Genomic DNA, 26,425 nt, shown 5'->3' with positions numbered 1-26,425 from the left:
AAATTAACATTTCAGGTTGGGACCCTTCATCAGAAATGGTACATGAACACCAGCAAGCTCCCTTATGGGACTAACAAAAAGGGGAGAAAAAGGTAATCAGTTCATAGCCATATGATAACTATGACAAAAGGCAGCTCATGGACTTGGCAGCCAGTCAGTGGATGTATTCCAGAAGACAGAAAAAGATGAAAAGGTGCTGAATCACATGGGAAGATGAAGACATTCAAACTCTAAAGGGAAATTAGAAAGACAAAAACACTTCCAAAAATGCAGTTAAACTTTGACACATTTACAATTTACAGAGGAAGTCTAACTTAGGAGTTTTCAATGTCATTTGAAATGCAAATTTGGACCCACACAGGTATTTTAATATATAATACATATGGAATATTTTATAAAGGAAAATATTCTATATATCTGAAATTTCTTCAATTTAAAAAAAATGCCAATTTAACACCGGCCCATACATACTCAAGTTGATTATCATGGCTCAGTGGATATCACTCAAGTCTTTGGACCAAAAGGTTGCGGATTAAATGTCCTTCTGCAGAGACTTGAACACAAAACTCTAGACTAACACTCCCAGTGCAGTACTGAGGGAGTGCTGCAACAACATCAATAATTCGCATTTATATAGCACCTTTAACATAGTAAGTATCCCAAGACACTCCATAGGATCATTAGCAAACAAAATTTGACACCAAGCCACATAAGCATATATTAAGGCGATGACCAAAAGCTTGGTCAAAGAGTTAGGTTTTAAGGAGTGCTTTAAAGGGAGGGAAGAAAAGTGCTGAGGTTTAGGGAGGGAATTCCAGAATTTAGGGCCTTGACAACTGAAGGCATAGCCACCAATGATTGTGAGATTAAAATGGGGATCTTCAAGAGGTCAGAATTGGAGGTGTGCTGTCATGAAGCTATTAATGCATATAATATTACTGGAAAATATTTTTCTTTTAAAATAGAGGTTTAGTCTGTGGGTGTGTCTTAATTGGATTAAAGCCAGTTAGTCTGGGTGCTTTGATGTGTATTAGTTTTGAGATGTAAGAGAGGTAGAGTGCATTTGCATTTTTTGAATAGAGCATTCAAGAAGGCGAGTGAAATCTGGTACCTAGTTAGCAGAGACCAAGCAATATGTTTATGTTACTAATGAAATTGGTACAATGAAAGGGATTTTATTGTTAGAAGAGGGGGAGTTCAAAGAAACTGGTGATATAATGAGAATTTACATTCAATGAGGTGTACTGGATATAACTGATAGCAGTTTTCATGTGTGCAGGGCAGAGGCAATGTAAGATCAAAGTAGCTGTAAGCCTACAACTGTCTCCACAGGAACCAAAGTGAGAGAAACCTCATTTTGAGTTGGTAAGGTGAAAATGCTTGCCTGGTGCCTGGTTAAGTCTATGGGTTGCTGTTGCCTTAATGGAGATTAGTTTGGGAATTTTTTAAAAGTTATGATCGTAGTAATTTGTAACCATGAGTTTATATTTAACTTGTATAAATTAATAAAATGTTTCATTTAGTTTAATATAAAACCTCTCGAGAACTGATGGTTTGATTTCTGAATTTGGAGTTGTATCTCAAACATGCCACTTAAAAATATAGATTATGACAATTGTTTAAAGTTTCCCTCTGGGATTTTTAAATAATTCAGCTTTACCAACTGCTGGGTCAGAGCAGTGCAGACGTCTCGTAGAGCTGTAAAGCCAGAGGAGATTACAGAGATAGAGAGGGGCCAACGCCAGGTGAGATCGAAAACAAGGATGAGAATTTTAAAATTGAGGCATTGTTCAATTAAGGACCAACCTAATTCAGCAAGCACAGGGTGAATAGGACTTGGTGTGAGTTAGAATGCAGGCAACAGAGTTTTGGGTGAGCTGAAGTTTACAGAGGATAGAATGTTGGAGGCTGGCCAGGTGTGCATTGGAATAGTCAAATCCAGAGGTAATAAAATCATGGATGGGGGATTCAGCAGCAGATGTGTTGAGACTGGTGCAGGGTCAGGCAATGTTACAATGCACTGACAAAGGTTATGTCTCTTGGATCGGGTGTCTAAGCGAGGTCCCATTTGCCCCCTTAGATTGACATAAAAGCTCCAAGGGCACTATTTTGAAGAGCAAGGGGGAATTCTCCCGTGTCATGGTCAATATTTATCCCTCAATCAATTTCACTAAATTAGGTAATCTAGTGACTATTACATTGCTGGTTGTGAGTGCTTGCTATGCGCACATTGGTTGCTGTATTTCCTACATTTCAACATGACTACAGTTTCACAGAAGACATCAGTGTTGCAAAGGCCCAATTCTCATTTGCTACTCACACATTTATTTGTGTGCTATAGGTGCCTTTGATAATCAAAGGAACAAGGAAAAAGAAAAAGGATAGGAGTAGCAAAGAGAAGGTTTTAGCCCTACCTGGTCTTAAATTAATTTTGTGTGAAGATATATGGCCAGAATATTGCCGTTGGTGTGGGGGGCGGGCCCAACACACCTACGCACAAATGACGCGCGATGATGTCGGGTGTTGTGTCCCAACGTCATTGGGCATCATTTAGATATTTTGTTCGGCGGGTGCGCGCCAGAGGTGGCTGTGCGCCCGCCGAACTGTCAACGGCCTATTAAGGCCATTAAAAAACCAATTAAAGTTGTTAGCAACACTGCCCGTCCAACCTTAAGGTTGGCTGGCAGGCAAAGAGCCCAAGCGGCCTTTGCGTTTTTCAGGAAACCTCATCCACGGGCAGGATGAGGTTTCCTGAAGGTTTTATAAAATGATTAATTAAATTTTGCACAATTCACAAATATGTCCCAGCTCATGTGACATTGTCACATGATGGGACATGTTTATATAATTTGTTTCCTCCTTTATTAAAAAGTTTTACCATTGACTTAATCTCCCTGAGGCAGCTCCGTGCACAGACCCCGACTCTCCCTCCTCCCCCCGCCCGCACAGGTGGCGCTGAGTGCTTCCTGCTGTGCGTCACGCTGGGTGGGCCTTAACTGGCCCGACCATGTAAAATGGCGGCGCGCAGCCAATCGTGGGCAGCGATCGGCTCCGCGCCCACCCCTGCCCAGCCTGCCCAATATAGGTAAGATGCAGTCCTATGTATATTTGAAATAAATTTATAGTTTGGTTCAGTTCCAGTATTTGTTTACAGGGTATTGACATGAATAAAGGTTCTAAGAGTTTTATCAAGAAATTTTGCAAGGTGAAACATACCAAGGTAACCATAAGCTGCTTCAAGTGTTCCTTTGGACTCATTTAGAAACTGTATTCCTGTTTCTTTGTTGTACATTATTACTCCTCCACTCCAGTCATATGCTCCTACAGCACCAAGCAAAATGTTGCCCTGTAAAGATCAGAGATGTTTACTCCAGAGGAATTAACCATGACAATCACTAGGTTGTTCTTAGAAAAAGACATATTAATTTAATACAAGAAGCTGTATCCCGTGAACTGGTACAAAAACTGTATAAAGAGAAAATGTCATCTTGTCTGATTGCATCATAGCTCAATGTGTTGGAGACTAAGAGAATGTATAGCATGAGATCCTTTAAAAATGGGTGTGTGACAAAAATATAATTTTCATAACATTTTTCTGGTTTATTGTAAAGTAGGTTTATGGGGGTAAGTATAGGTGGTTCTGTCTGTGTGATTTAATTATATTTGGAGTCAAGTAGACCGCAAGCTTGAAATCATCAAAAGAAGCTAGGTGTAGAAATGTGCTTGAAAAGCTAATGAGTAAACATGATGCTGGCTTAGCATGTAAGGTGTGAAGGGAATTTGCATTTTTTTAGATAAATGAATGGATTGTTTGGATTTCAGAGGGATGTTATTCTGTTTACAACTAACCAGATAAGCAAGGCTAAGGAGTGTGTTTATTTTTCCCAAAGATCACTGACAATATTGGCAACATGAAAGTTTTTATATTATTAGGAAGATACAGGGCCGTAACCTCTGACTAGCTTCAGAAAGTGCTGGTCCACAGAAATAAGAAGAAATAAATACCTGGTCTTGAATATAACGTTGACACTTCTGTTCATTGGAGCTGCCTGGGGCCTGCATCGAAAGACTCCTTGCAGTCCCCAGTGAAGTCTAGGTCCAGTATATTCAAGGAGGCCATGCCCCCTTTTTACAGCACTAGCTGCTATAAAGCAGGTGCAGAGTCAGGCAATGGGTCAGGGGGATTGGTCCGGGGGTGGACAGAGTGGTCCGAGGTCTGGGCGGAGGGGTGGTGGTGTTGGAAGTCCAGGGGGATCCAAGGTCAGGTGGGGTCTGAGGTCAGGAGGAGGGTCCAAGGTCCGGGGATTGGTTGGGGGTGGAGGTGGGGGTGTCGGTGGTCGGGGCAGTCCGAGGGCAGGGGTTTATTAGATTGCAGGGGTTGTGGTTTAGGGGTCCGAGGTCGGTGGTGTGGGGAGGTGGGGGCGTCAGGGGTCGGCTGGGGGTGGTGTCCTGTGGGGGTGGTGGGGGGGTGGGGGTTCAGGGGTGTGATGGATTTCCATAGGGTTGGTCTGGGTTTTTTGCAATAGTTGCTCAGAAGTTAAAAGAGGTTTTAATTCTAACTTTTTTTGGGTAATTATTGCTACAACCCCAACGGAGCCATTGGAGTTTGCGATTTAAATTGTATTTTCGGATGGTTCCCAGTGCAGCGCAATTATCCAGAGGAAGTGTGCACTTCTGGGCAATTGCCATGCAAACCCTTACCTGGGAACTTGCCAGAGGGAATCCCCAGTGCATCTTTCAGATACCCCCCCAAATCTGATGCTGGGGAACGTGGAAATTATGGGCCTCAGCATCAAAGACATATGGAACAAAGAATTTACATATTAAAGAGAGGGAGACATGTATAAAAGGAGAATGAAATGCTATGAGAGGAGAGGGCCATCCAACAGGAGTGTGTGAAACAGCCTTCAAGAATTCTCCAGCCATTTTTGCATAAGTCTGCTATGTAAAGAAACTGAAGTTGGAGAAGCCATTTGGAATTCCACTGTCAAGCAGGTACTGTGTTAACTTGCTGGTTTTGTTTTAAATCTAAAATCTATTTTGGACTGTTACCTTAAAGAGGGTGTGTAACTGGGAGTCAGGTTAATTAGGAATTTTAGGAGTTGTTATAGTAGTAATTGTAGTCTTATGTTATATGTTTGAAATCTTTTATTTTGTTAATAAATATTCTAATTTAATTTTTAAGATCTCCAAAGGTCTTGGCGGACTCATTACTTCTGAATTCAGCGCACGCATCTTCTCATAATAAATACAAATTGCAAAACCATTGTGATAGTGCGACCAAGTGTCCCTTGTGGAATTGGTCCACCTGGCACACATCATCTGCCACATCATAACAGGTGAAAACATGCAACCAGTTCCTTTTGTGCACGGGATCATTGGTACAGCACTGCTATAGTCTGTAAATTTATCTCAGTAATCTAGTGATTTGTCGTATAAGTCAGTGAGTTAAACTAATCGATAAAGATAATCCCAGAAGTCTCCCAGATGGAGTGGTGAAGACTACTACAAGAGGAAGGTATGATGGATGCTTGAACGGACTAATACTGGCTGGAAACTTCAATATGTTGGGTGATAGCAAGAGGCCATAAAGAACTTCAGATGCCAAAAATTATTAGTGTGGTCATGGCCAAATACCTTGTGTGTGACTGTGTTCCCTGAGGTTATTTGCTGGTATGTTAAGTGTGTAAATGATGTCGTTTCTCCAATTATTTAACAGATCACCAACAAACACATATAAACTGTTCCAAAACACATTTTGTCTTTTGTACAGTTCTGTATAGATACAAGAAACCAAACATCTGTCGGTTATGTTACAAAAGGGCAATATTTTTGAGATGGTCACAAACTCTTGAACCAGGAAACACAGGCTCAAGCTTTGCAGAGTGTGGAACAGATTACCTTGGGCAGAGAGTGAAAGAGAAAATTTGTGAAAAATTGCACAGATATTAGAGACAGTGGGTGAATGAGAGCTACAGTTGTCAGCAGTCTTTTTCATTCTTGTACTCTCCCATGTTTATAAATTAAATATAATATGGAAAATATAATTTTATATCTTTCTAAAATAAATTGTTAGTCACAGAATGAATAAAAGATTAACAAAATCTCACATCAGCGGAGTAATGTGCACTAAATCCAGCTTGGGCCAGCTCCATCTGAAACGCACTAATGTTTATGCCCTGGGTACCTGGAAAATTAATGAATAAATAGACAATGTAAATAACGACAGTGAAGATAGGCAGCAACAATGATTTAACAAACCATATCAGACCTGGCAAGCATCATTCAATTGAAACAACAATCATTCATCAGCCCTGAATTTCTGCTGGGGTTCTCTGAGTCTCCAACAGCAACCCCAGCAGGAGACTGGTGGAACTCTTCCGAAAATCAGCTATAAGCAGTGTAGATGGAAGCATAAAATTATAGAGATACGTTGATAGATTAAGTGAATGTGCAAAATTGTGAAAATAAATGTAGGCAAATGTGTGAGGCAATCCACTTTGGACTTAAATAGGATATAACAGGGTACTTTGTAAATTATGAAAAGCTAGAAACAGTGGAGGTCCAAAGAAACTTAGGTGTCTAAGTACATAGATCTTTAAAATGTCATAGAAACATAGAAAATAGGAGCAGGAGTAGGCCATTCGGCCCTTCGAGCCTGCTCCACCATTCATTATGATCATGGCTGATCATCAACTCAATAGCCTGCTGCCGCTTTCTCCCCATATCCCTTGATCCCCTTTGCCCAAAGAGCTATATCTAACTCCTTCTTGAAAACATACAATGTTTTGACCTCAACTACTTTCTGAGGTAGTGAATTCCACAGGCTCACCACTCTCTGGACGAAGAGATTTCTCCTCATCTCAGTCCTAAATGGTCTACCCTGTATCCTCAGACTGTGACCCCTGGTTCTGGAACAGGTACAGAAAATAATCAAAATATCTAATGGAATGGTGACTTTTATATTGAAAGAACCAGCTTACATGGTGGCAGAAGTTATGCTACAGCTGTGCAAAGCCCTGGTTAGACCATACCTGGAGAACTGTGTTCAGTTCTGGGGATCACACCCTAGGAAGAATGTATTGGCCTAGGAGGGGATGCAGTGTAGATTTACCGGAATGATAGCTGGACCCTAAGGCACAGATAGTCATGGAGACTCTTCGGAGCTTCCAAAATAGCAGGCAGGACATGACTGTGGAAGTCCTGCCCCCATTTCCAACGGATTCCATTTTTGCTGGTAGGGGAAAGGAAGATGGGCATGATTCACACATAAGGGAATCTTAAACTCAGCAGGACCATTTGAACTCAGTGCTGAGGTCCAACAGGCCCTATTTTGGCTGCTGAAAGCGACTTAATGTGGGAGTCGCAAATTTATGGAGTAGATGTAAAGGCTCTTGATGGACGAATTAGGTCTGTATAACTGCTATGGTATGAAGTTACTTAAATCCCCAGCCCTTTAGAAATGAAACAAAAGCAGGCTGCAAGTCAGTGAGCGTTGAAAATCTCTGTTCTAGGAGTTTCAGTAGCTGTTTGTTGATATTTCCCCAAGGGTTAACATTATGTCATTGTGTGTTTGGCTGATTTCCAAAAACTACAATTATCTCAGCAGGCTTTTTTTGAGTGCATAGTTTGATTGACAGTTTAAAGGTTATTAGAAAGATAAAAGAAAAAAATTAAAAGATTAGCTGTCTTTTATGTGAGGTGTGAATAGAAGTTTGTTTTTGTAAAAGATTAAGCACTTGAGATTTTCTAAAAAAAAAGTTTAAATGGGCTTTTATGAATGGTTTTTTTTACGATCAAGTCTGCATAATGAAATTTCTATTAGATTTTTAAAATTTCCCAGGGTGAGTTGGCATGAAGTTATGAGGGGTCATGGGGGGTGGGTGGGGGCATGAGTTCGCATTCAGTTGGCATGGGGGCATGGAAGTGGCATGGGGAGTGGGTGGGGAGGTGATAAGGTGTGGGAGGTGAGGGCTAGAGGGTCTAAGTTGTACCTAAACAACCAGGACAAAATCCCAGAGAACTGAGATGGGTCTTTTAATAGCCTGCCTTGGCACTCAGCTGCCCTGGTGTCTGCCTCCGATTTTCTTCCATGACAGTGAGGCTGGCCTGATTCTACCCTAAACGCTCACCCCCCCCCCCACCCCCGCCACAACGCCACGCCACCCACCCACCCCCAGAGCAAAGATCCTGCCACCCAGGGGCCTTTCTACTGATGCAGGTGTGGCAAGTCAGGAAATTTCCTGACTCGAGCTATTCACCTCTTTAGTGAAAATCTGGGCCCAAGTGTTAAATTACAAGGAGAGATTACATAAACTAGGGTTGTGTTGCCTGGAATTTAGGGGCTTAAGAGATGATTTGATTGAGGTTTTCAAGATATTAAAGCGAACTGATGAGGTGGATAAAGAAAAACCATTTTTGGTAATTGGGAATCAAAACGAGGGAAAATAACCTAAAAATTAGGGCTAGAACTTTAGGAGTGAAATTAGGTAATAATTCTTCACACAAAGGGTGGTAGAAATTATGAAATTTCTTCTGAAAATGGCAATTAATGTTAGATCAATTGTTAATTATAAATCTGAGATTAATAAATTTTTGTTAACCAAAGGCACAAAGGGATTTGAGGCAAAGGTGTGTGTGCAAAATGCCCTACTCCTGTGCCCCATGGCTCAATATAGTGTACAGTTTGCATTATCCTAATACAGGGTTTCCAACTCTAGTTGGAAGTATTCTTGGAAGTTTCACTCCACCTAGGGAAGTTTGGCTGCAGTTGTACAGGGTGTTGGTGAGACCACATCTGGTCTACTGTGTACAGTTTTGGTCTCCTTATTTAAGGAAGGATATAATTGCATTAGGAGCAGTTCAGAGAAGGTTCCTAGGATGAAGGAGTTGTCATATGAGGAAAGGCTGAACACGTTGGGCATGTATCCACTGGGGTTTGGAAGAATGGGAGGTCATCTTATTGAATCATATAAGATCCTGAGGGGGCTTGGCAGGTTGGATGTTGAAAGGATATTTCCCCTCATGGGACAGACTGGAACTAGGGGACACAGTTTAAAAATAAGAAGTCTCCCATTTAAGACAGAGATTAGAAGAACTTTTTTTCACTCAGATGGTAATTAGGCTATGGAATTCTCTTCCCAGAGGGTGGAGGAGGCTGGGTCATTGAATATTTTTTAAAGCTGAGTTAGATAGATTCTTGACTGACAAGGAAGTCAAAGGGTATAGGGGGTAGACAGGAAAGTAGAGGCCACAATCAGATTAGCCATGATCTTATCAATGATGGAGCAGGCTCGAGGGACCGAATGGCCTACCTCCTACTCTAAATTCATATATTTGTATATCCAACCTTTCTGCTCCATGTTCCCACCATTGGCTGACCAGTATGACCATCCTCTCAGTGCTTTCTACCCCCACATTCTGGCCATTGGTCACCCAATACATCCAGCCTCATGGTGCCCCAACCCCAGAACAAATTAGAAAGTGAACAGACTCTCATTACCTTGATTGGATTAAACTGGACTGTCAGTAAACCATAACTTCTTCTCACCTTTGGTATTCTTAAAACTAGTAAACAAATGTTTTTAAAGAATTTTTTTTTTTTAAATCAGATATTTTTAAAACCCCTATAATTTTACTCCCAGAACACTTGCAGCAGTGTCCAGTAGATTCATCTTTAATTCTTTGAGACTTCAGGGACATTTTGGAGGGTTGGCAACCCTACTCCAATCTACTATCTTATAGGAGGGGAAATAATACAAGCATACGAAAGTTTAGTGATTCAGGGTAAATCTAACGAATAGATAAAGAACATCAGTTTGTGACCGTAGTTATGTCAGGCCAGAGGAAGCAATAGCCAAGGAATCGGTGTGGGAACATTACAGTTTCTAATTTACGTCAATGAGTTGGAATCAGAAATTCAATTTGGGAAAACTTTTAGATGACAGGAAATCAGTGAGATAAATCAGAAATTATAGAATGAATCAGACAAATCAGAGCCAAAGGGTCAGATTTTTGCCATCAGAGGCAGGAATTGGGAAGTGGGAACAACCCCGCATCGTGATTCCGCCTCTGTCAGCAGACTGCCAGGAAAAGGAATTTTCCTGGCCGCAAGGCCAACTTTATGCCAGAGGCGGGTCTGCTATCTCAATCTTCAGACCTGAGGAGGGAATCAAGGCAGGACAGGCCCAGAGAGTCTCGGCCGCCATTTTTTCCAATGAGTTACAATGATTCCTTGTATCCCTACCTGAAAATTTTGACATCATTTGCATTTAACAGTATTCATTTGCACTCATTTGAAATCAATTGCACTCAAAAGTAATCATTTAGAGAAATATAGAAAATAGAACCAGGAGTAGGTCATTCAGCTCTTCGAGCCTGCTCCATCATTCAATATGATCATTGCTGAACATCTACCTCAAAGCCATACTCCCACTCTTTCCTCATACCCCTTGACGCCTTTAGAATCTAGAAATCTATCTATCTATTTCCTTCTTAATAATATTCAGTGACTTGGCCTCCACAGTCTTGTGCTAGAGAGTTCCATAGGTTCATCACCCTCTGAATGAAGAGGTTTCTCCTCACCGTTGTCCTAAATGGCCTACCCCATAACCTGAGATTGTGACCCCTTGTTTTAGACCCCCCAGCCAGAGGAAGCATGATCCCTGCATCCAGTCTGTCCAGCCCTGTCAGAATTTTATACGTTTCAAAGAGATCCCCTCTCATTCTTCTAAACTCCAGTGAATACAAGCCTAGTCAGCCCAATCTCTCTCATACGACAGTCCTTCCATCCCAGGAATCAGCCTGGTGAACCTTCGCTGCACTCTCTCTATGGCAAGAATATCCTTTCTTAGGTAAGGAGACCAAACTGCACACAATATTACAGGTGTGGTCTCACCAAGGCCCTGTACAGCTACAGTAAGAAATATTTCCTCCTGTACTCAAGTCCTCTCGCAATGTAAGCCAACATACCATTTGCCTTCTTAACTGCTTGCTGCACCTACAAGCTTGATTTCAGTGATTGGTGTACAAGGACACCCAGGTCCATTTGTACATCAACATTTCCCAATCTATCACCATTTAAGCAATACTCTGCAATTCTGTTTTTCCTACCAAAATGGATAACTCCATACTTATCCACGTTATACTGCATCTGCCATGTATTTTGCCACTCACTCAACTTGTCCAAATCGTCTTAAAGCCTATTAACATCCTCCTCACCGCTCACATTCCCACTAAGTTTCAACTCATAATCCCGCCCAGTTTTGTGTCATCAGCAAACTGGGAAAAATTGCATTTGGTTCCCTCATCCAAATCATTTATATAAATATTGTGAATAGCTGGGGCCCAAGCACTGATCCCTGCGGTACCCCACTAGTTGCCGCCTGCCACTCCAAAAGAGATGCATTTATTCATACTCTCTAAAACTCGCTTTCACAGCCATATTTCCTTCCTCGGTGACTGTCTCTATCTCCGGCTTACTCCATGTGGATTCCAACTGAAGTTCCATCCCTCATGTTTCGAACCCCCCAGGATTACAGGTATCTCTGGGACATACAACGCTTCTCGGACTGCTGTTCTCGTCGCATCCTGAGATCCACACACAGTGCCATGCGCCGCCATATGAACACACTCGATCTCTCCCTCCAGCAGCACCGCCGCACCCTTTTTCAAAGCTGCGCGTGACCCCAGTTTCATTTTATTCTTCGTCTCATCTGACGCCTCAACAAGAAACTTTGTCTCTTTCTTTCAGCTGCAAAGGAACGCAAGCTCCAACAACTCTTCAACACCAACGCCCATCCAGGACCCTCCACCCCTGCCCGTCCCTCTGACCCCATCCCATCTTCCAATCCCAGCCCCGGCTGTATTTTCACCATACTCACTGACCTTCCCCTCTCTGATGCTGACGTCCAGTGTTCAGCAAAGGACTTAGTTTCATACCCTTACGCCATCACTTCAATGAATTTCAGGCTCGGCACGATGCTGAACTCTTCTTCCGCCGCCTTCGTCTCCGTGTTCACTTCTTTGGGCAGGAGTCCTCCCGCCGTTCAACGGATCCTTTTACCCGCCTCCAATATTCTCCCTCCACCTGGACCCCTCCCTCTGGATTCTTACCTGCTCTTGGACTTTTCATTGAGAACTGTCGGCGTGACATCAGTCATCTCAATTTCTCTGCTCCTCTCACCCACTCTAACCTGTCTCTTTCTGAACTTGCCGCACTCCGTTCTCTCAGGTCCAACCCTGACTTTGTCATCAAACCTGCTGACAAGGTGGATGCTGTTGTTGTCTGGCGCACTGACTCTAACTCGCAGAGGCTGAGACAGTTCCTCCTACCTCCCCCTGGACCATGACCCCACCACTGAACATCAAGTCATTGTTTCCAGGACCGTCACTGACCTCATCTCCTCTGGAGATCTTCCCTCCACAGCTTCCAACCTCACGGCCCGCTTCTACCTCCTACCCAAAATCCACAAACAGGACTGTCCTGGCAGACCGATCATGTCGGCCTGTTCTTGCCCCATGGAACTCATTTCTTGCTACCTTGACTCCATTCTCTCTCCCCTTGTCCAGTCTCTTCCCACCTACATCCGCGATTCCTCTGACGCCCTACGTCACATCAACAATTTCCAGTTCCCTGGCCCCAACCGCTTCCTCTTCACCATGGGCGTCCAGCGTCCAATCCCTCTACACCTCCATCCCCCACCGGGATGGTCTGATGGCTCTCCGCTTCTTCCTCGAACAGAGGCCCGAACAATCCCCATCCGCAACCACTCTCCTCCGTCTGGCTGAACTTGTTCTCTCACTGAACAATTTCTCCTTAAATTCATCTCACTTCCTCCAAATAAAAGGTGTGGCTATGGGTACCCGCATGGGCCCTAGTTATGCCTGTCTCTTTAAGGGGTATGTGGAACATTCCTTGTTCCAGTCCTACTCCGGCCCCCTCCCACAAATCTTTCTCCGGTACATCGATGACTGCTTTGGTGCCGCTTCATGCTCTCATCTGGACCTGGAAAAATTTATTAATTTTGCTTCCAATTTCCACCCCTCCATCATTTTCACATGGTCCATCACTGACAATTCCTTTCCCTTCCTTGACCTCTGTCTCAATTTCTGGTGATAGACTGTCCACCAATATTCATTACAAGCCTACCGACTCCCACACCTACCTCGACTACAGCTCCTCACACCCTGCTTCCCGTAAGGACTCCATCCCATTCTCTCAGTTCCTTCGCCTCAGTCGCATCTGTTCTGATGATGCCACTTTCCAAAACAGTTATTCTGACATGTCTTTCTTTCTTAACCGAGGTTTTCCACCCACGGTGGTTGACAGGGCCCTCAACCGTGTCCGGCCCATCTCCCGTGCTTCCACCCTCACACCTTCTCCTCCCTCCCAGAACCATGATAGGGTCCCCCTTGCCCTCACTTATCACCCCACCAGCCTCCACATTCAAAGGATCATCCTCTGCCATTTCCGCCAACTCCAGCATGATGCCACCACCAAACACATCTTCCCATCACCCCCGCCATTGGCATTCCATCGGGACCATTCCCTCCGGGACACCCTGGTCCACTCCTCCATCATCCCCTACACCTCAACCCCCTCCCACACCTTCCCATGCAACCGCAGAAGGTGCAACACCTGCCCCTTTACTTCCCCCCTTCTCACCGTCCAAGGGCCCAAACACTCCTTTCAATTGAAGCAGCACTTCACTTGCACTTCCCTCAATTTAGTCAACTGCACTCGCTGCTCCCAATGCGGTTTCCTCTACATTGGAGAGACCAAACACAGACTGGGTGACCGCTTTGCGGAACACCTTCCGCAAGCATGTCCCAGACCTCCCTGTCGCTTGCCATTTCAACACATCACCCTGCTCTCATGCCCACATGTCCGTCCTTGGCCTGCTGCAATGTTCCAGTGAAGCTCAACGCAAACTGGAGGAACAGAACCTCATCTTTCGATTAGGCACTTTACAGCCTTCTGGACTTAACATTGAGTTCAACAACTTCAGATCATGAACTCTCTCCTACATCCCCATCCCCTTTCCGATCCCCCCTTTTTTTCTAATAATTTATGTATTTTTTTAATATATTTTTCTTTTCCCTCCTATTTCTATTATTATTTTAAAATTTATTTCCATCCATTGTTTTATCTCCACCTTTTAGTCTATTTCGATCCCTTCACCCTACCCCACCTCCACTAGGGCTATCTGTCATTTGCTCGTCCTGCTTTCTATCCTTAATGTCACCATTAGCACAACCTTTAGATAATATCACCACCGTCAACACCCCTTTGTCCTTTTGTCTATGACATCTTTGGCAATCTCTTCTTTGCCTCCACTGGCCTTCTATCCAGCTCCACACGTCCCGCCCCCCTCAAACAGTTTATATTTCACCTCATTTCTATTTTTCTTTAGTTCTGATGAAGAGTCATACAGACTCGAAACGTTAATTCTGTCTTCCTCTCCACAGATGCTGTCAGACCTGCTGAGTTTTTCCAGCTAATTTTGTTTTTGTTTCAGATTTCCAGCATCCGCAGTATTTTGCTTTTATTCCTACTCTTTGTTTCCTGTCTGCTAACAAATTCTCAATCCATGCCAATATATTACCCCCAATCCCATGTGCTTTAATTTTGCACACTAACCTCTTATGTGGGACTTTATCAGAAGCTTTCTGAAAATCCAAATACACCACGACCAGGATTTTACACCCCCGCTATGACATGTCACTCCCAGCGGTTGCGGTGAGCATTTAAATCTCCATTCGGTTCGGCGGGACTGTAATATCCCGCCAGGCAGGAGGGACCAGAAAATCCTGGCCCAAACCCACTGGCTCACCCTTATCTATTCTACTACTTACATCCTCAAAAAACTCCAGTAGGTTTGTCAAACATGATTTCCTTCTCATATGTCCATGTTGACTTTGTCTTATCCCGTTGATATTTTCTAATGTCCCATTATCACATCCTTTATAATAGACCCTAGCATATTCCCTACTACTGATGTTAGGCTAACCAGTCTGTAATTCCCTGTTTTCTCCCTCCTACCTTTTTTAAATCATGGGATTACATTTGCCACCCTCCAATCTGCTGGGACTATTCCAGAATCTACAGAATTTGGGAAGATAACAACCAACGCATCTACTATTTCCATGGCCACCTCCTTTAGTGCCCTGCGATGTAGATTATCAGGCCCTGGGGATTTATCAGCTTTCACTCCCATTAATTTCTCCAGCACTTTTTTTTTAGTAATACTAATTTCCTTCAATTTCTCCTTCTCAATAGACCGTGGGTTCCCTAGTATTTCTGGGAAATTATTTGTGTCTTTCTCCATGTAGACAGAACTAAAGTAGTTGTCAAATTGCACTGCCATTTCCTTGTTCCCTATTATAAATTCTCCCATTTTGGACTGTAAGGGACCTATATTTGTCTTCAATAATCTTTTACTTTTTACATACTTATAAAAGATTTTACAGTCCACTTTTATGTTCCTTGCAAGTTTACTGTCATATTCTATGTTTCCCCTCTTAATCAATCTCTTGGTCCTCCTTTGATGAATTCTAAACTGCTCCCAATCCTCAGGTTTGCTACTTTTTCTAGCAACTTTATATGACTCCTCTTTGGATCCAACACTATCCTTAATTTCTTTTGTTAGCCATGATTGGACCTGCTCCGAGCGCAGAAAGGGATTCACTCAGCTGCCTAACCTGTTGAGACCCGAGCCAGTTCACACTGGAGAGAGACTGTTCACCTGCTCCAAATGTGGGAAGGGATTCACTCACTCATCCCACCTGGTGACGCACCAGCAAGTTCACACTGGGCCTGTAGTGTTTTTGTGCCAGAAAGGAATGTACAACTGTTGTATTGCATACATTCGTTCCTTAGATATTAGCCATTGCCTATCCACCGTCATGCCTTTTAATGAAGTTCCCCAATCTACCTTGGCCAACTCACACCTCATACCTTCGTAGTTTCCTTTGTTTAGATTTAGGACCTTAGTTTCGGATCAGACTACTTCACTTTCCCTCCTAATGAAGAATTCTATCATGTTATGGTCACTGTTCCCTAAAGGACCTGGCACAACAGGATTATTAATTAACCCCTTCTTATTGCACAATGCCAAATCTAGGATAGCCTGTTCCCTAGTTGGTTCCTCAAAATACTGCTCCAAAAAAATGATCTTGTCTCCACTCCAGGAATTCGCCTGCCACTGTATTATTGTTAATTTGGTTTGCCCATTCTTTATGTAGATTTGAGTCACCCAGGATTACTGTAGCATCCTTCTTAATTTCCTGTTTAATGCCATCCCCTACCTTACCACTACTGTATGGAAGCCTATGGACAATGCCCACTAATGTTTTCTGCCCCTTGTTGCTTCTTAGCTCCACCCCAATTGATTCTACATCTAGATTTTCTGAATCAATAAATATCCTCCCTCACTATTGAACTGATTTCATCCTTAACAAACAATGCCACGTACCTCCTTTTCCTTTTTGCCTGCCCTTCCTAAATATTGGGTACTCTTGGATATTCAGTTCCCAGCTTGGTCACCTTGCAGCCACGTTTCCGTAATCACAATCATATTACAGCCCTTTACATCTATTTGCGCTGTTAATTTATTTACATTATTACAAATGCTCCATGCATTCAGATACAGTGCCTTTAAACTTGTCTTTTTAACATTTTTACACATGTTTTTTGTACTTTGGCCCTATTTGCTGCTAGCCCTTTTTTCCTTTGCCTTCCGCTTTCGCTTTCTACTTCTCTGTCTTTCATTCCTATCTTTGTTTCCCTCTCTTTAGTCTCCCCGTTCAGGTTCCCATCCCCCTGCCACTCTAGTTTAAACCCTCCCCCACAGTACTAGCGAATACCCCTACGAGGATATTGGTCCCAGTCTTGCTGGGCTGCAACCTGTCCAGCTTGTACAGGTCCCATCTTCCCCAAAATCAGTCCCAATACCTCAGGAATCTAAATCCCCCTCTCCTATACCATCTCTCCAGCCACACATTCATCTGGTCTATTCTTCTATTCCTGATCTCGCTAGCACGTGGTACTGGGAGTAATCCTGAGATTACTACCTTTGAGGTCCTGCTTTTTAATCTATTTCCTAACTCCCTATATTCTGCTTTCAGAACCTCATCCCTCTTTTTATCTATGTTGTTGGTAGTGATATGAACCATGACCTCTGGCTGTTCACTCTCCCCCTTCAGAATGTCTGCAGCCACGCAGTGACATTCATGACCCTGGCACCTGGGAGGCAACATACCATCCTGGTGTCACGTCTGTGGCCACAGAAATATCTATCTGTTCCCCTTACAATAGAATCCCCTTTCACTATTGCTCTCCCACTCTCTTTCTCCCCCTCTGTACAGCTGAGCCACTCGTGCTGCCAGGGACTTGGCTCTTGCTGTATTCTCCTCTCCCCCTCTGTACCTGAGGCCTGGAGTCTGGTGGGTGGGAGGTGGTGGGTAGGCGTCTGAGACTGCAGGGTGGGTTGAAGGCCTCTGAGACTGGGGGTGGAGTGGAATCCTCTGAAACTGGGTGGGGGGATGTGAAGGCCTCCAAGAGTGGGGTGGTGTGGAGGGGAGGTGATGGCCTGTGAGACTGAGTGGGTTGGGAGTGGGGGCAAGGGGGGGGGTGATATAAGCCTGATATTGGGGGGAGGTGAGGGTCATCTGGGGCTGGGGCTGGGGCGGGGCTGGGTCACCGGGAGGAGATCAGGTGGGTGGAAGTGAACCACCAGGGAATCCTGAGGGTATGGGGATGTGGTGGTGAGGGAGGGTGTGCTGAAGGGGGAGGAAGGCGCCAGGGACACTGAGACTCATGTTGGTCGTCCCACGTCCTGCATGTTTTTTCCCCAGGATGGCAATTAATGAATGAATAAAATGAATTCAGAACTGATGGGGATCTGGTGGTGCCCTCAAGCACGTTACAGGGGAAAGGTTTCTTGGACTAAATGATAAAACTGAATAAATGCAGATATTAAGTAATTAATTTCCTTGCATTTTTTAATGTGGGTTGTCTTTGAGCACATTTGCCATCTTTGAGGGCATTTGATAGCTTCGGGTGCATTCAGTAGCTTCAAGCGCACTTGATGCCTTTTGAACACCTTTTGCCTTTGATCAAATTCAATTTCAAAGATGGCAGATCGCTGCTGCCTGCATGAAAAACCCATTCCCAATCGGAACATTTGATGTCAAATGATTGTTGATCGGTTTTGAGCACATTTGAAAGCAAAAATGATGTAAAAATTTTCAGGTGTGGAATTAAGCCAAATGAAAGGATTGGTACAAAGAAAGAAGGCAGGATGCAGCTTCCATGATGGTGCGCTTATCCTGGAGATGTGAAAGCAATCAGAGAAAATGGGTTTTAAAATACTCAGCCTTAATTGATATTTCATATATGAATAGACATCTTATATTGTTGTCAACTATGTACCACAATTTGATCAGTGTAAATATTATGCTCAGGAGAAAGAACAGTAATAGATAAATATACCTTCAATTCCAACAATATTTTTCTCTAGACTTGCCAGGAGACCATCTAAAGCAGCGTAGTTATCCACCTGGAATACGTGCTTCTCATCTGGATCAGAAGCAATTAGTTTCAGCTCATTCATTGCTCTTTGTCTGGTAAAAATTGATCCAACCTTAGTGGAAATACAATGAGAAGTTCATTCTGTCAGAATTCTACTGATCTTGTCCACATGATCTGTTCCATGGCTTGACCTTTCACTCAGCTACATAATAGAATCAAGATCCCAGAGAAATTTTGCAAAGTTGCTGTATAACTGAGAGGGAACTGGCTGGACCACAATGCAGGCTTTACCGCATCACACAACTAACTGTCTAGAGACCGGAATGCCAATCCCCCGCTGAATAGTTAAAGCTAAATTTCCTCCAACCTCCAAATGAACCTAAAAGACACTCTTGACATCACTCAAACTCTAATAAAAACGTTTCTACTTATAAAGCCTCTTTTCACACTGAAATGTTGTAAAGTTTTTCATACAATCAGTTTAGTTTGAAGTGCAGAACCTGTTACTTTCACTATAATTTGTAATCATGAAAGTTTCTGGACAAATTAAAACTCAGCAATTACTGAAAAACATGACACATACAGACCTAACTTTACAAGAGAAGACAGAAGTGCATGCTGATATTAGCTGAGAGGTGAGGAGGGAGCAGGGGGAGTTTTTCTGAGGTTGGAAAACTCAGATAAACAGATTTCTCTCAGAGTTTGCAGAATCTAATGTCAGGATCTGATTAACACCTTTTATCCATGTTTCCCGGTCACAGCCAGCCAGCCAGGCTGAGAGGCACCTATCTGCAACAGGGGAGTGTAAAGCAGGGAGGGAGGAATCGGAAAAGTTTGGGAGTTGGAGGAATGATCGAAGGCTGTCGGGAAGATCAGAAACATCTGTGTGTGGGGGACGTTGTTAGAGATTTTAAGGGGTGGAGGGGTAAAATTGTAAGGGACAGAAGTGAGATCCTAAAGGTCAGGGTAGGGTGAGATTGGAAGTGCCAGAAGCAGAGATTGGGGGCTGTAACTGGGCAAGAGGAATGGATTAGAAAGATTGGGATGGGGGAGTCAGGGAGGAGAGTTGGAAGATTGCGACTCAGCAGGGGCGGTGTCCGATTGCAGGGAGGGGTGCGGGAAAGACACTTAGCTGCCGAATTCAGAAATCTACATCTCCCTCTAGCTCTTTTTAATTATTTCATGAGAGGTGGGAGTTACTGTCTAGGCCAACATTTGTTCCCCATCCCTAATTGCCCTTGAGAAGGTGATGGTGAGCCACCTTGAGTCAATCTGGTGCTGTTAGGAAGGGAGTTCCAGGATTTTGATCCAGTGAAAATGAAGGAACGATGATATAGTTCCAAGTCAGGATGGTGTGTGGCTTGGAGGGGAGCTTGCAGGTGGTGATGTTCCCATCTGCCTGCTGCCCTTGTCCTTCTATGTGGTAGAGGTCACGGGTTTGGAAGGTGCTGTCGAAGAAGACTTGGTGGGTTGCTGTAGTGCAGCTTGTAGACAGTACACACTGCTGCCACTGTGCATCGATGGTGGAGGGAGTCAATATTTAAGCCCTTGGATGGGGTGCCAATCAATCGTTACGGGGAGACGGCGGGAGAATAGGGTTGAGAAACTTATCAGCCATGATTGAATGGCGGAGCAGACTCGATGGGCTGAAAGGCCTAATTTCTGCTCCTATGTCTTATGGTCTTATGGATTGTCTTGAGCTTCTTCCTTGGTAGTGGAGCTGCACTTATCCAGGCAAGTAGAGATATTCTATCACGCTCCTGACTTGTACTTTGTAGATGTGTTGGAAGAATGTTTGGTGCCTCACTAAGAGGTCTGGAGGCTTGTATGGTTGAACATAAACCATTATAGATAACCCATTACTATACACATATCCAAGGTACTGCCATGTATGCATGCTGTCTCTGTACAGGCTCCTCCAGACTCTACTCTCCAAACAGTCCACCTTCATGTGACTCTCTATATCAAACTTGGGCAGTGCTGTTCTCCAGTCCAACATTAACCCTTGCTCTGCCCGAACACCCTTATACTACACCTCCTCCTAAGTCCTTACCCAAATGTATTTACGTTACAATCTTACATTACATGCTATCCCTTCTCCCCAATCCAAGTCTTTGACTTTATAAATTCAGGTGGTCTGGGGGCTTGACAATTTTTCCAGATCTTGTTCTGTCACATTTGGAGGAATGATGGTCCCAGTTGTTTTGGGTTGACTTTATCGGTTTGGCATTGAAATTGTAGTACTTGGTGTTTCCGGTACTTGGTTGTCTCCATTTGATTTGCTTTTTGAGCTCCTTTGAGTTGCATTTCACTTCATCGACAATCCAATTGCTGTATTTGGACACCGTGGGTTTGTCCAGTTCCTTCCAAAGGGAATGTTCACTCCATTTCATTCCTAGAGCGGACTTGGATTTTCTCTTTCCTTGGGATCCGCCATGTTCTTCCTGGATGTTGATGTTTCAAAAATAGAACCTTCATTTCCACTTGTTTCACAATTTCAGCCAAATATTTGTTTACTGTCTTATTTTCTAACCCTTTTTCAAGCTTTTCATTCAGCTCAGCAACTACTCTGGTGAAGTCAGTTGTCTTTGTTTCAGAGTTTTCTATGAAATCCTTATACGCACTTAACAACTTCACCCAGGCATTCAGTTCCTTTCTTAGTTTTTCTTCCATGGTCACTGACTGCTCCTTAGATTCTTCCAATTCACTCGTTAGATCCTCAATCTGTTTCTTAGAATTTTTCTTTTCCCAAAAGTGCCAACAATAGTGGCAGCTGATGCATCATTGACGGGACTTGGAGTCACCCTGCTTCAAATTCAGGAAGGCAGCAGGAAAAAATCCTGTTTTTTATGCCTCTCAATCACTGATAGAGACAGAAAAACATTAAGCAACAATTGGAAAGGAAACACTAGTGGCAACTTGGGCCTGCGAAAAATTTTATGGTGATCTAATGGGCTTCCAGTTTAGGATTGAGATGGACCATAAACCTTTGGTCACTTTCCTGAATTCCAAAGAAATCGCATTAAGATGCCTTCAAGAATACAGTGTTTCCAGCTCAGACTCATGCGCCAAGACTCTACAACAGAAAACATGCCTGGAAAAAGTCAAACAACTGCAGATGCTCTGTCGAGAGCTACAGTTGACCAGGCTACAAAACAAGACTTGACGCTCATCTCTGAGATTGAAGCATATTCTTCCACAAAAGCAAACACTCTACCAACCTCAGAAAAGAAGCTCAGAGAGAGTAGAGAAGCCCAGCTGATAGACACAGAGAGCAGTCAGGTCAGAACATACTGCCAAGGCTGGCCTGAATACATCCCAAGCAATCAGGTGTTAAGACTATATCATGAGTAGCAGCAACATCTGACAATTGTTGATGTTGGTCTTCTAGTCTTCAATGATAGGCTAGTAATTCCAAGAGCAATGCGAGAAGACATTCTCCAAAAACTCATCTGGGCAAAACAAAATGCAGAGCACGGGCACAACAGTCCATACGGTGGCCTGGAATTTTGAAAGCCATAGAAGAACTTATTTCGATGTGCCATACTTGTGTCATCAACAGTCAAGAAGTTACAGAACCATTACTGCCATCAACATTTTCGTCTAGATCTTGGCAAAGACCAGGAAAGGATCTCTTTGATTTCAGAGGAAAGATCTACCTCCTAGTTATGCTTGCGGGTTAGGGATCAGCAGACTCCATTCCACGACCACAGAAGCCATGGTAAAGGCCTTAAAAGACATTTATTCCACACATCGTTTCCGGATGAAATAGCTTCAGATAATGATCCACAATTCGTAAATGAACACTTCAGACAATTCGCTACCATGTGGATTTCACCATATGACCAGTTCGCCACATCATCCACAGGCTAATGGAAAAGCGGAGAGAGGCATGAAAACTATCAAAATGCTCATGAAAAGGAATAATGACCTAGATTTGGCTTTACTTAATTACAGGGTGACAAGGTCTTGGTTGTAAATAGTTGTAAATAAATAGTTTTAAGAAAAATGTAATACAGCCTATATCCAAATCACTCATAGTGTAAGAGGAATCTGATCTAACCATAATTCAGCAAGAAAAAAGGACAACAATCCAAACCAGTACCAGTAACTAAAACATCCATTTGTGGGGTGAAAAATTGAGGCTGACTACTAATCTGAGTATAGCATGTTGTGGCTGAAAAGGTGGGGTGACTTATATGTCGAGCATATACAAAATTGATTTTTTTGGGGCCAAAAAAATGAGGTAGTCTGGTAGCCAGGGCAACTTATATCTATCGTAAACTTTCCCTCCACGTCCTTCTCAACCTGTCTGCAGCCTTTGACACGGCTGACCACGCCATCTTTCTGCAAATCCTCTCCACTGCTGTCCAGCTGGGTAGAACTGGTCTCACCTGGTTCCATTCTTATCTATCTAATCGTAGCCAGAGAATCACCTGCAAAGGCTTTTCTTCCTGTTTCTGCACTGTTAGCTCTGGTGTCCCCCAAGAATTACTCTTTGGCCCTCTCCTATTTCAGATCTACACACTGCCCCTTGGTGACATCATTTGAAGACACAACTTTAGTTTTCACATGTATGCTGACGACACCCAGCTCCACCACAATGACCTCTCTCGACTCCTCCACTAAATTGCTAAATTATCAGATTGCTTATCCGATATCCAGTGCTGGATGAGCAGAAATTTCCTCCAGCTAAATGTTGGAAAAATTGAAGCCATTCTTTTCTGGCCTGCTCCAAACTCCGCAAGGGGCTAAGTAACTGAAGGTACAGCCACTAATGGTGGAGCAATTCAAATCAGTGATGCTCAAGAGGCCAGCATTAGATCATAGATATTTCAGAGGGTTGTGGGGCTGGAGGAGATTACAGGGATAGTGAGGAGTGAGGCCATGGAGAGATTTGAAAGCAAGGATGAGAATTTTTAAATCAAGGCTTTGCTTGACTGGGAACCAACATAGGCCAGCAAGCACTGGGATAATAGAGGAATGGGCCTTGGTGCATGTCAGGACATGGGCAGCAGCGTTTTTGATGATTCAAGTTTACGGAAAATAGAATGTGGGACATCAGCGAAAGTGCATTGGAATAGTCAAGTCTTGCAATAATGAAGACATGAATGAGGGTTTTGGCAGCAGATGAGCTGAGACAGGGATGAAATACTGTGATGTTACAGGGGTGGAAATAGGCACCCTTAGTGAATGCGCAAATATGAGGTTGGAAGTTTATCACAAGGTTAAATGTGACACCAAGGTTGTGAACAGGCTGACAACCTTAGACTCTGCCAGGGAGAGGGCTGGATTCAGTAGATGGGGAATGGAGTTTAGAGCAGGAGCCAAAAACAATGGCTTCATTCTAATATCAAGGAATTAACTTCTCTGGAATGTGATCAACTTTTCATTGTCTCAATATTGGTGCAAAATGCAAAAGTAAACAATTCATCATAGCTCCAATGGCTATATCCCACCAAATCATCTTCATCATCTTAAAACAAGACGGTTTGCATCTGGGCAGGACCAGGAACAATGTCCTCGGGAGGTGGTGAGGGGTTGGCTCGTGTGGTCGGGGAGTGTTTAAACTAGAATGGCAGGGGCATGGGAACCTGAGCAGGGAGACAGAGGAGGGGGAAACAAGGATAGAAATGAAAAACAGAAAAGTAAGAAGCAAAAGTGGAAGGCAGAAAAACACAGGCGAAAAATGAATGGGGTCATAGTGCAAAATAAAGCTAAGATGACTAACGAGGTTAAAAAGACAAGTCTAAAGGCATTGTATCATAATGCATGAAGCATTCGCAATAAAGTAGTTGAATTAACAGAGCAAATAGATATAAACGGTTATGATATAGTTGCAATTACGGAGACATGGCTGCAGAGTGACCAAGGATGGGAACTGAACATCCAGGGGTATTCAATATTTAGGAAGGACATACAAATAGGGAAAGGAGGTGGGGTAGCATTGTTAGTAAAGGAGGAAATCAATGCAATAGTGAGGAAGGATAATGGCTCAGAAAATCATGATGTGGAATCTGTTTGGGTGGAGATAAGAAACACCAAAGGGCAGAAAACATTGGTGGGGGTTGTCTATGGGCCCGCAAACAGTAAGGGAAGGCATTAAGTAGGAAATTAGAGATGCATACAATAAGGGTACAACTGTAATCATGGGTGACTTTAATCTACATATAGATTGGACAAACCAAACTAGCAATAATGCTGTGGAGGAAGGTTTCCTGGAGTGTGTACATGATGGTTTTTTAGACCAATTTGTTGAGGAACCAACTAGAGAGCAGGCTATCCTAGACTGGGTATTGTGCAATGAGAAAGGATTAATTAGCAATCGTGTTGTGTGGGGTCCCTTGGGGAAGAGCGACCATAAAATTGTAGAATTGTTCATTAGGATGGAGAGTGAAGAAGTTGAATCTGAAACTAGGGTCCTGAATCTAAATAAAGGGAACTATGAGGATATGAGGCGCAAGTTGGCAATTATATATTGGGAACCTTACTAAAAGGGTTGACAGTGGATAGGCAATGGTTAATATTTAGGGAACGTATGCATGAATTACAACAATTATTCATTCCTATCTGGAGCTAAAATAAAACAGGAGAGGTGGCTCAACCATGGATTACAAAAGAAATTAGGAATGGTATTGGATCCAAAGAGGAGACATATAAAATTGCCAGAAAAAGCAGCAAGCCTGAGGACTGGGAGCAGTTTAGAATTCAGCAAAAGTGGACAAACAGATTGATCAAGAATGGGAAGAGTATGAGAGTAAACTTGCAAGGAACATAAAAACTGACTGTTAAAGCTTCTATAAATGTGTGAAGAGAAAAAAATTAGTGAAGACAAATGTAGGACCCTTACAGTCAGAAACAGGGGAAATTATAATGGGAAACAAAGAAATGGCAGAATAATTGAACACATATTTTGGTTCTGTCTTCACAAAAGAGGACACAAATAATTTCCCAGAAATTTTAAGGAACCAAGGGTCTAGTGAGAGGGAGGAATTGAAGAAAATCAGTGTTTAAAAGAAAATGGTGCTAGAGAAATTAATGGGGTTAAAGGCTGAAAAATCCCCAGGGCCTAATAACCTATACCCCAGAATACCAAAGGAAGTGGCCCTGGAAATATTTGATGCATTGGTGGGTCATCTTCCAAAATTCTATAGACTCTGGAGCAGTGGTAAATGTAACCCCACTATTTGAGGAAAAGAAAAAACAGAGAATTACAGACCTGTTAGCCTAACATCAGTAGTGGGGAAAATGCTAGAGTCTATTATAAAAGACATGATAACAGAACACTTAGTAAGCGGGATTAAAGGGATTAGACAAAATCAGCATAGGTTTATGAAAGGGAAATCATGCTTAACTAATCTACTAGAGTCTTTTGAGGATGTAGATAAGGGAGAACCAGTAGATGTGGTGTATTTGGATTTCAAGAAGGCTTTTGATAAGGTCCCACATAAGAGGCTAGTGGGCAAAATTAAAGCACATGGGATCGGGGGTAATATACTGGCATGGATTGAGAATTGGTTGACAGACCGGAAACAGAGAGTGGGAATAAATGGGTCTTTTTCCGGGTGGTAGGCGGTGACTAGTGGTGTACCGCAGGGATCAGTGCTTGTGCCCCAGCTATTCACAATATATATAAATGACTTGGATGAGGGAACCAAATGCAATATTTCCCAGTTTGCTGACGACACAAAACTGGGCGGCGTTATGAATTGTGAGGAGAGTGCAAGGAGGCTTCAGGGCAATTTAGACAAGTTGTGTGTGTGGGCAAACACATGGTAGATGCAGTATAACATGGATAAATGTGAAGTCATACACTTCGGTGTGAAAAACAGAAAGGCATAGTATTATTTAAATGGTGATATATTGGGAAATGTGGATATACAAAGGGATCTG

The 26,425-nt window shown here is 43.1% G+C and overlaps 1 protein-coding gene across 1 annotated transcript in view; it reads right to left on the bottom strand.

Annotated features, from left to right (window-relative positions):
* The window catches only part of LOC144684520 (integrin alpha-E-like), a 324,928-nt gene that overhangs the window by 122,362 nt on the left and 176,141 nt on the right, over positions 1–26,425 (bottom strand). The window contains exons 17-19 of the mRNA XM_078548383.1: positions 18,494–18,644; positions 6,111–6,187; positions 3,217–3,346 (exon numbers count right to left, since the gene is read on the bottom strand). Of these exons, the coding sequence (XP_078404509.1) occupies positions 3,217–3,346; positions 6,111–6,187; positions 18,494–18,644 (358 nt within the window). The remainder of the gene's footprint in view (positions 1–3,216; positions 3,347–6,110; positions 6,188–18,493; positions 18,645–26,425) is intronic.

The sequence above is a fragment of the Cetorhinus maximus genome, chromosome 9, assembly GCF_964194155.1.
Source record: "Cetorhinus maximus chromosome 9, sCetMax3.hap1.1, whole genome shotgun sequence".
Lineage (NCBI taxonomy): Eukaryota > Metazoa > Chordata > Chondrichthyes > Lamniformes > Cetorhinidae > Cetorhinus > Cetorhinus maximus.
This window is presented reverse-complemented; position numbering and strand designations above follow the sequence as displayed.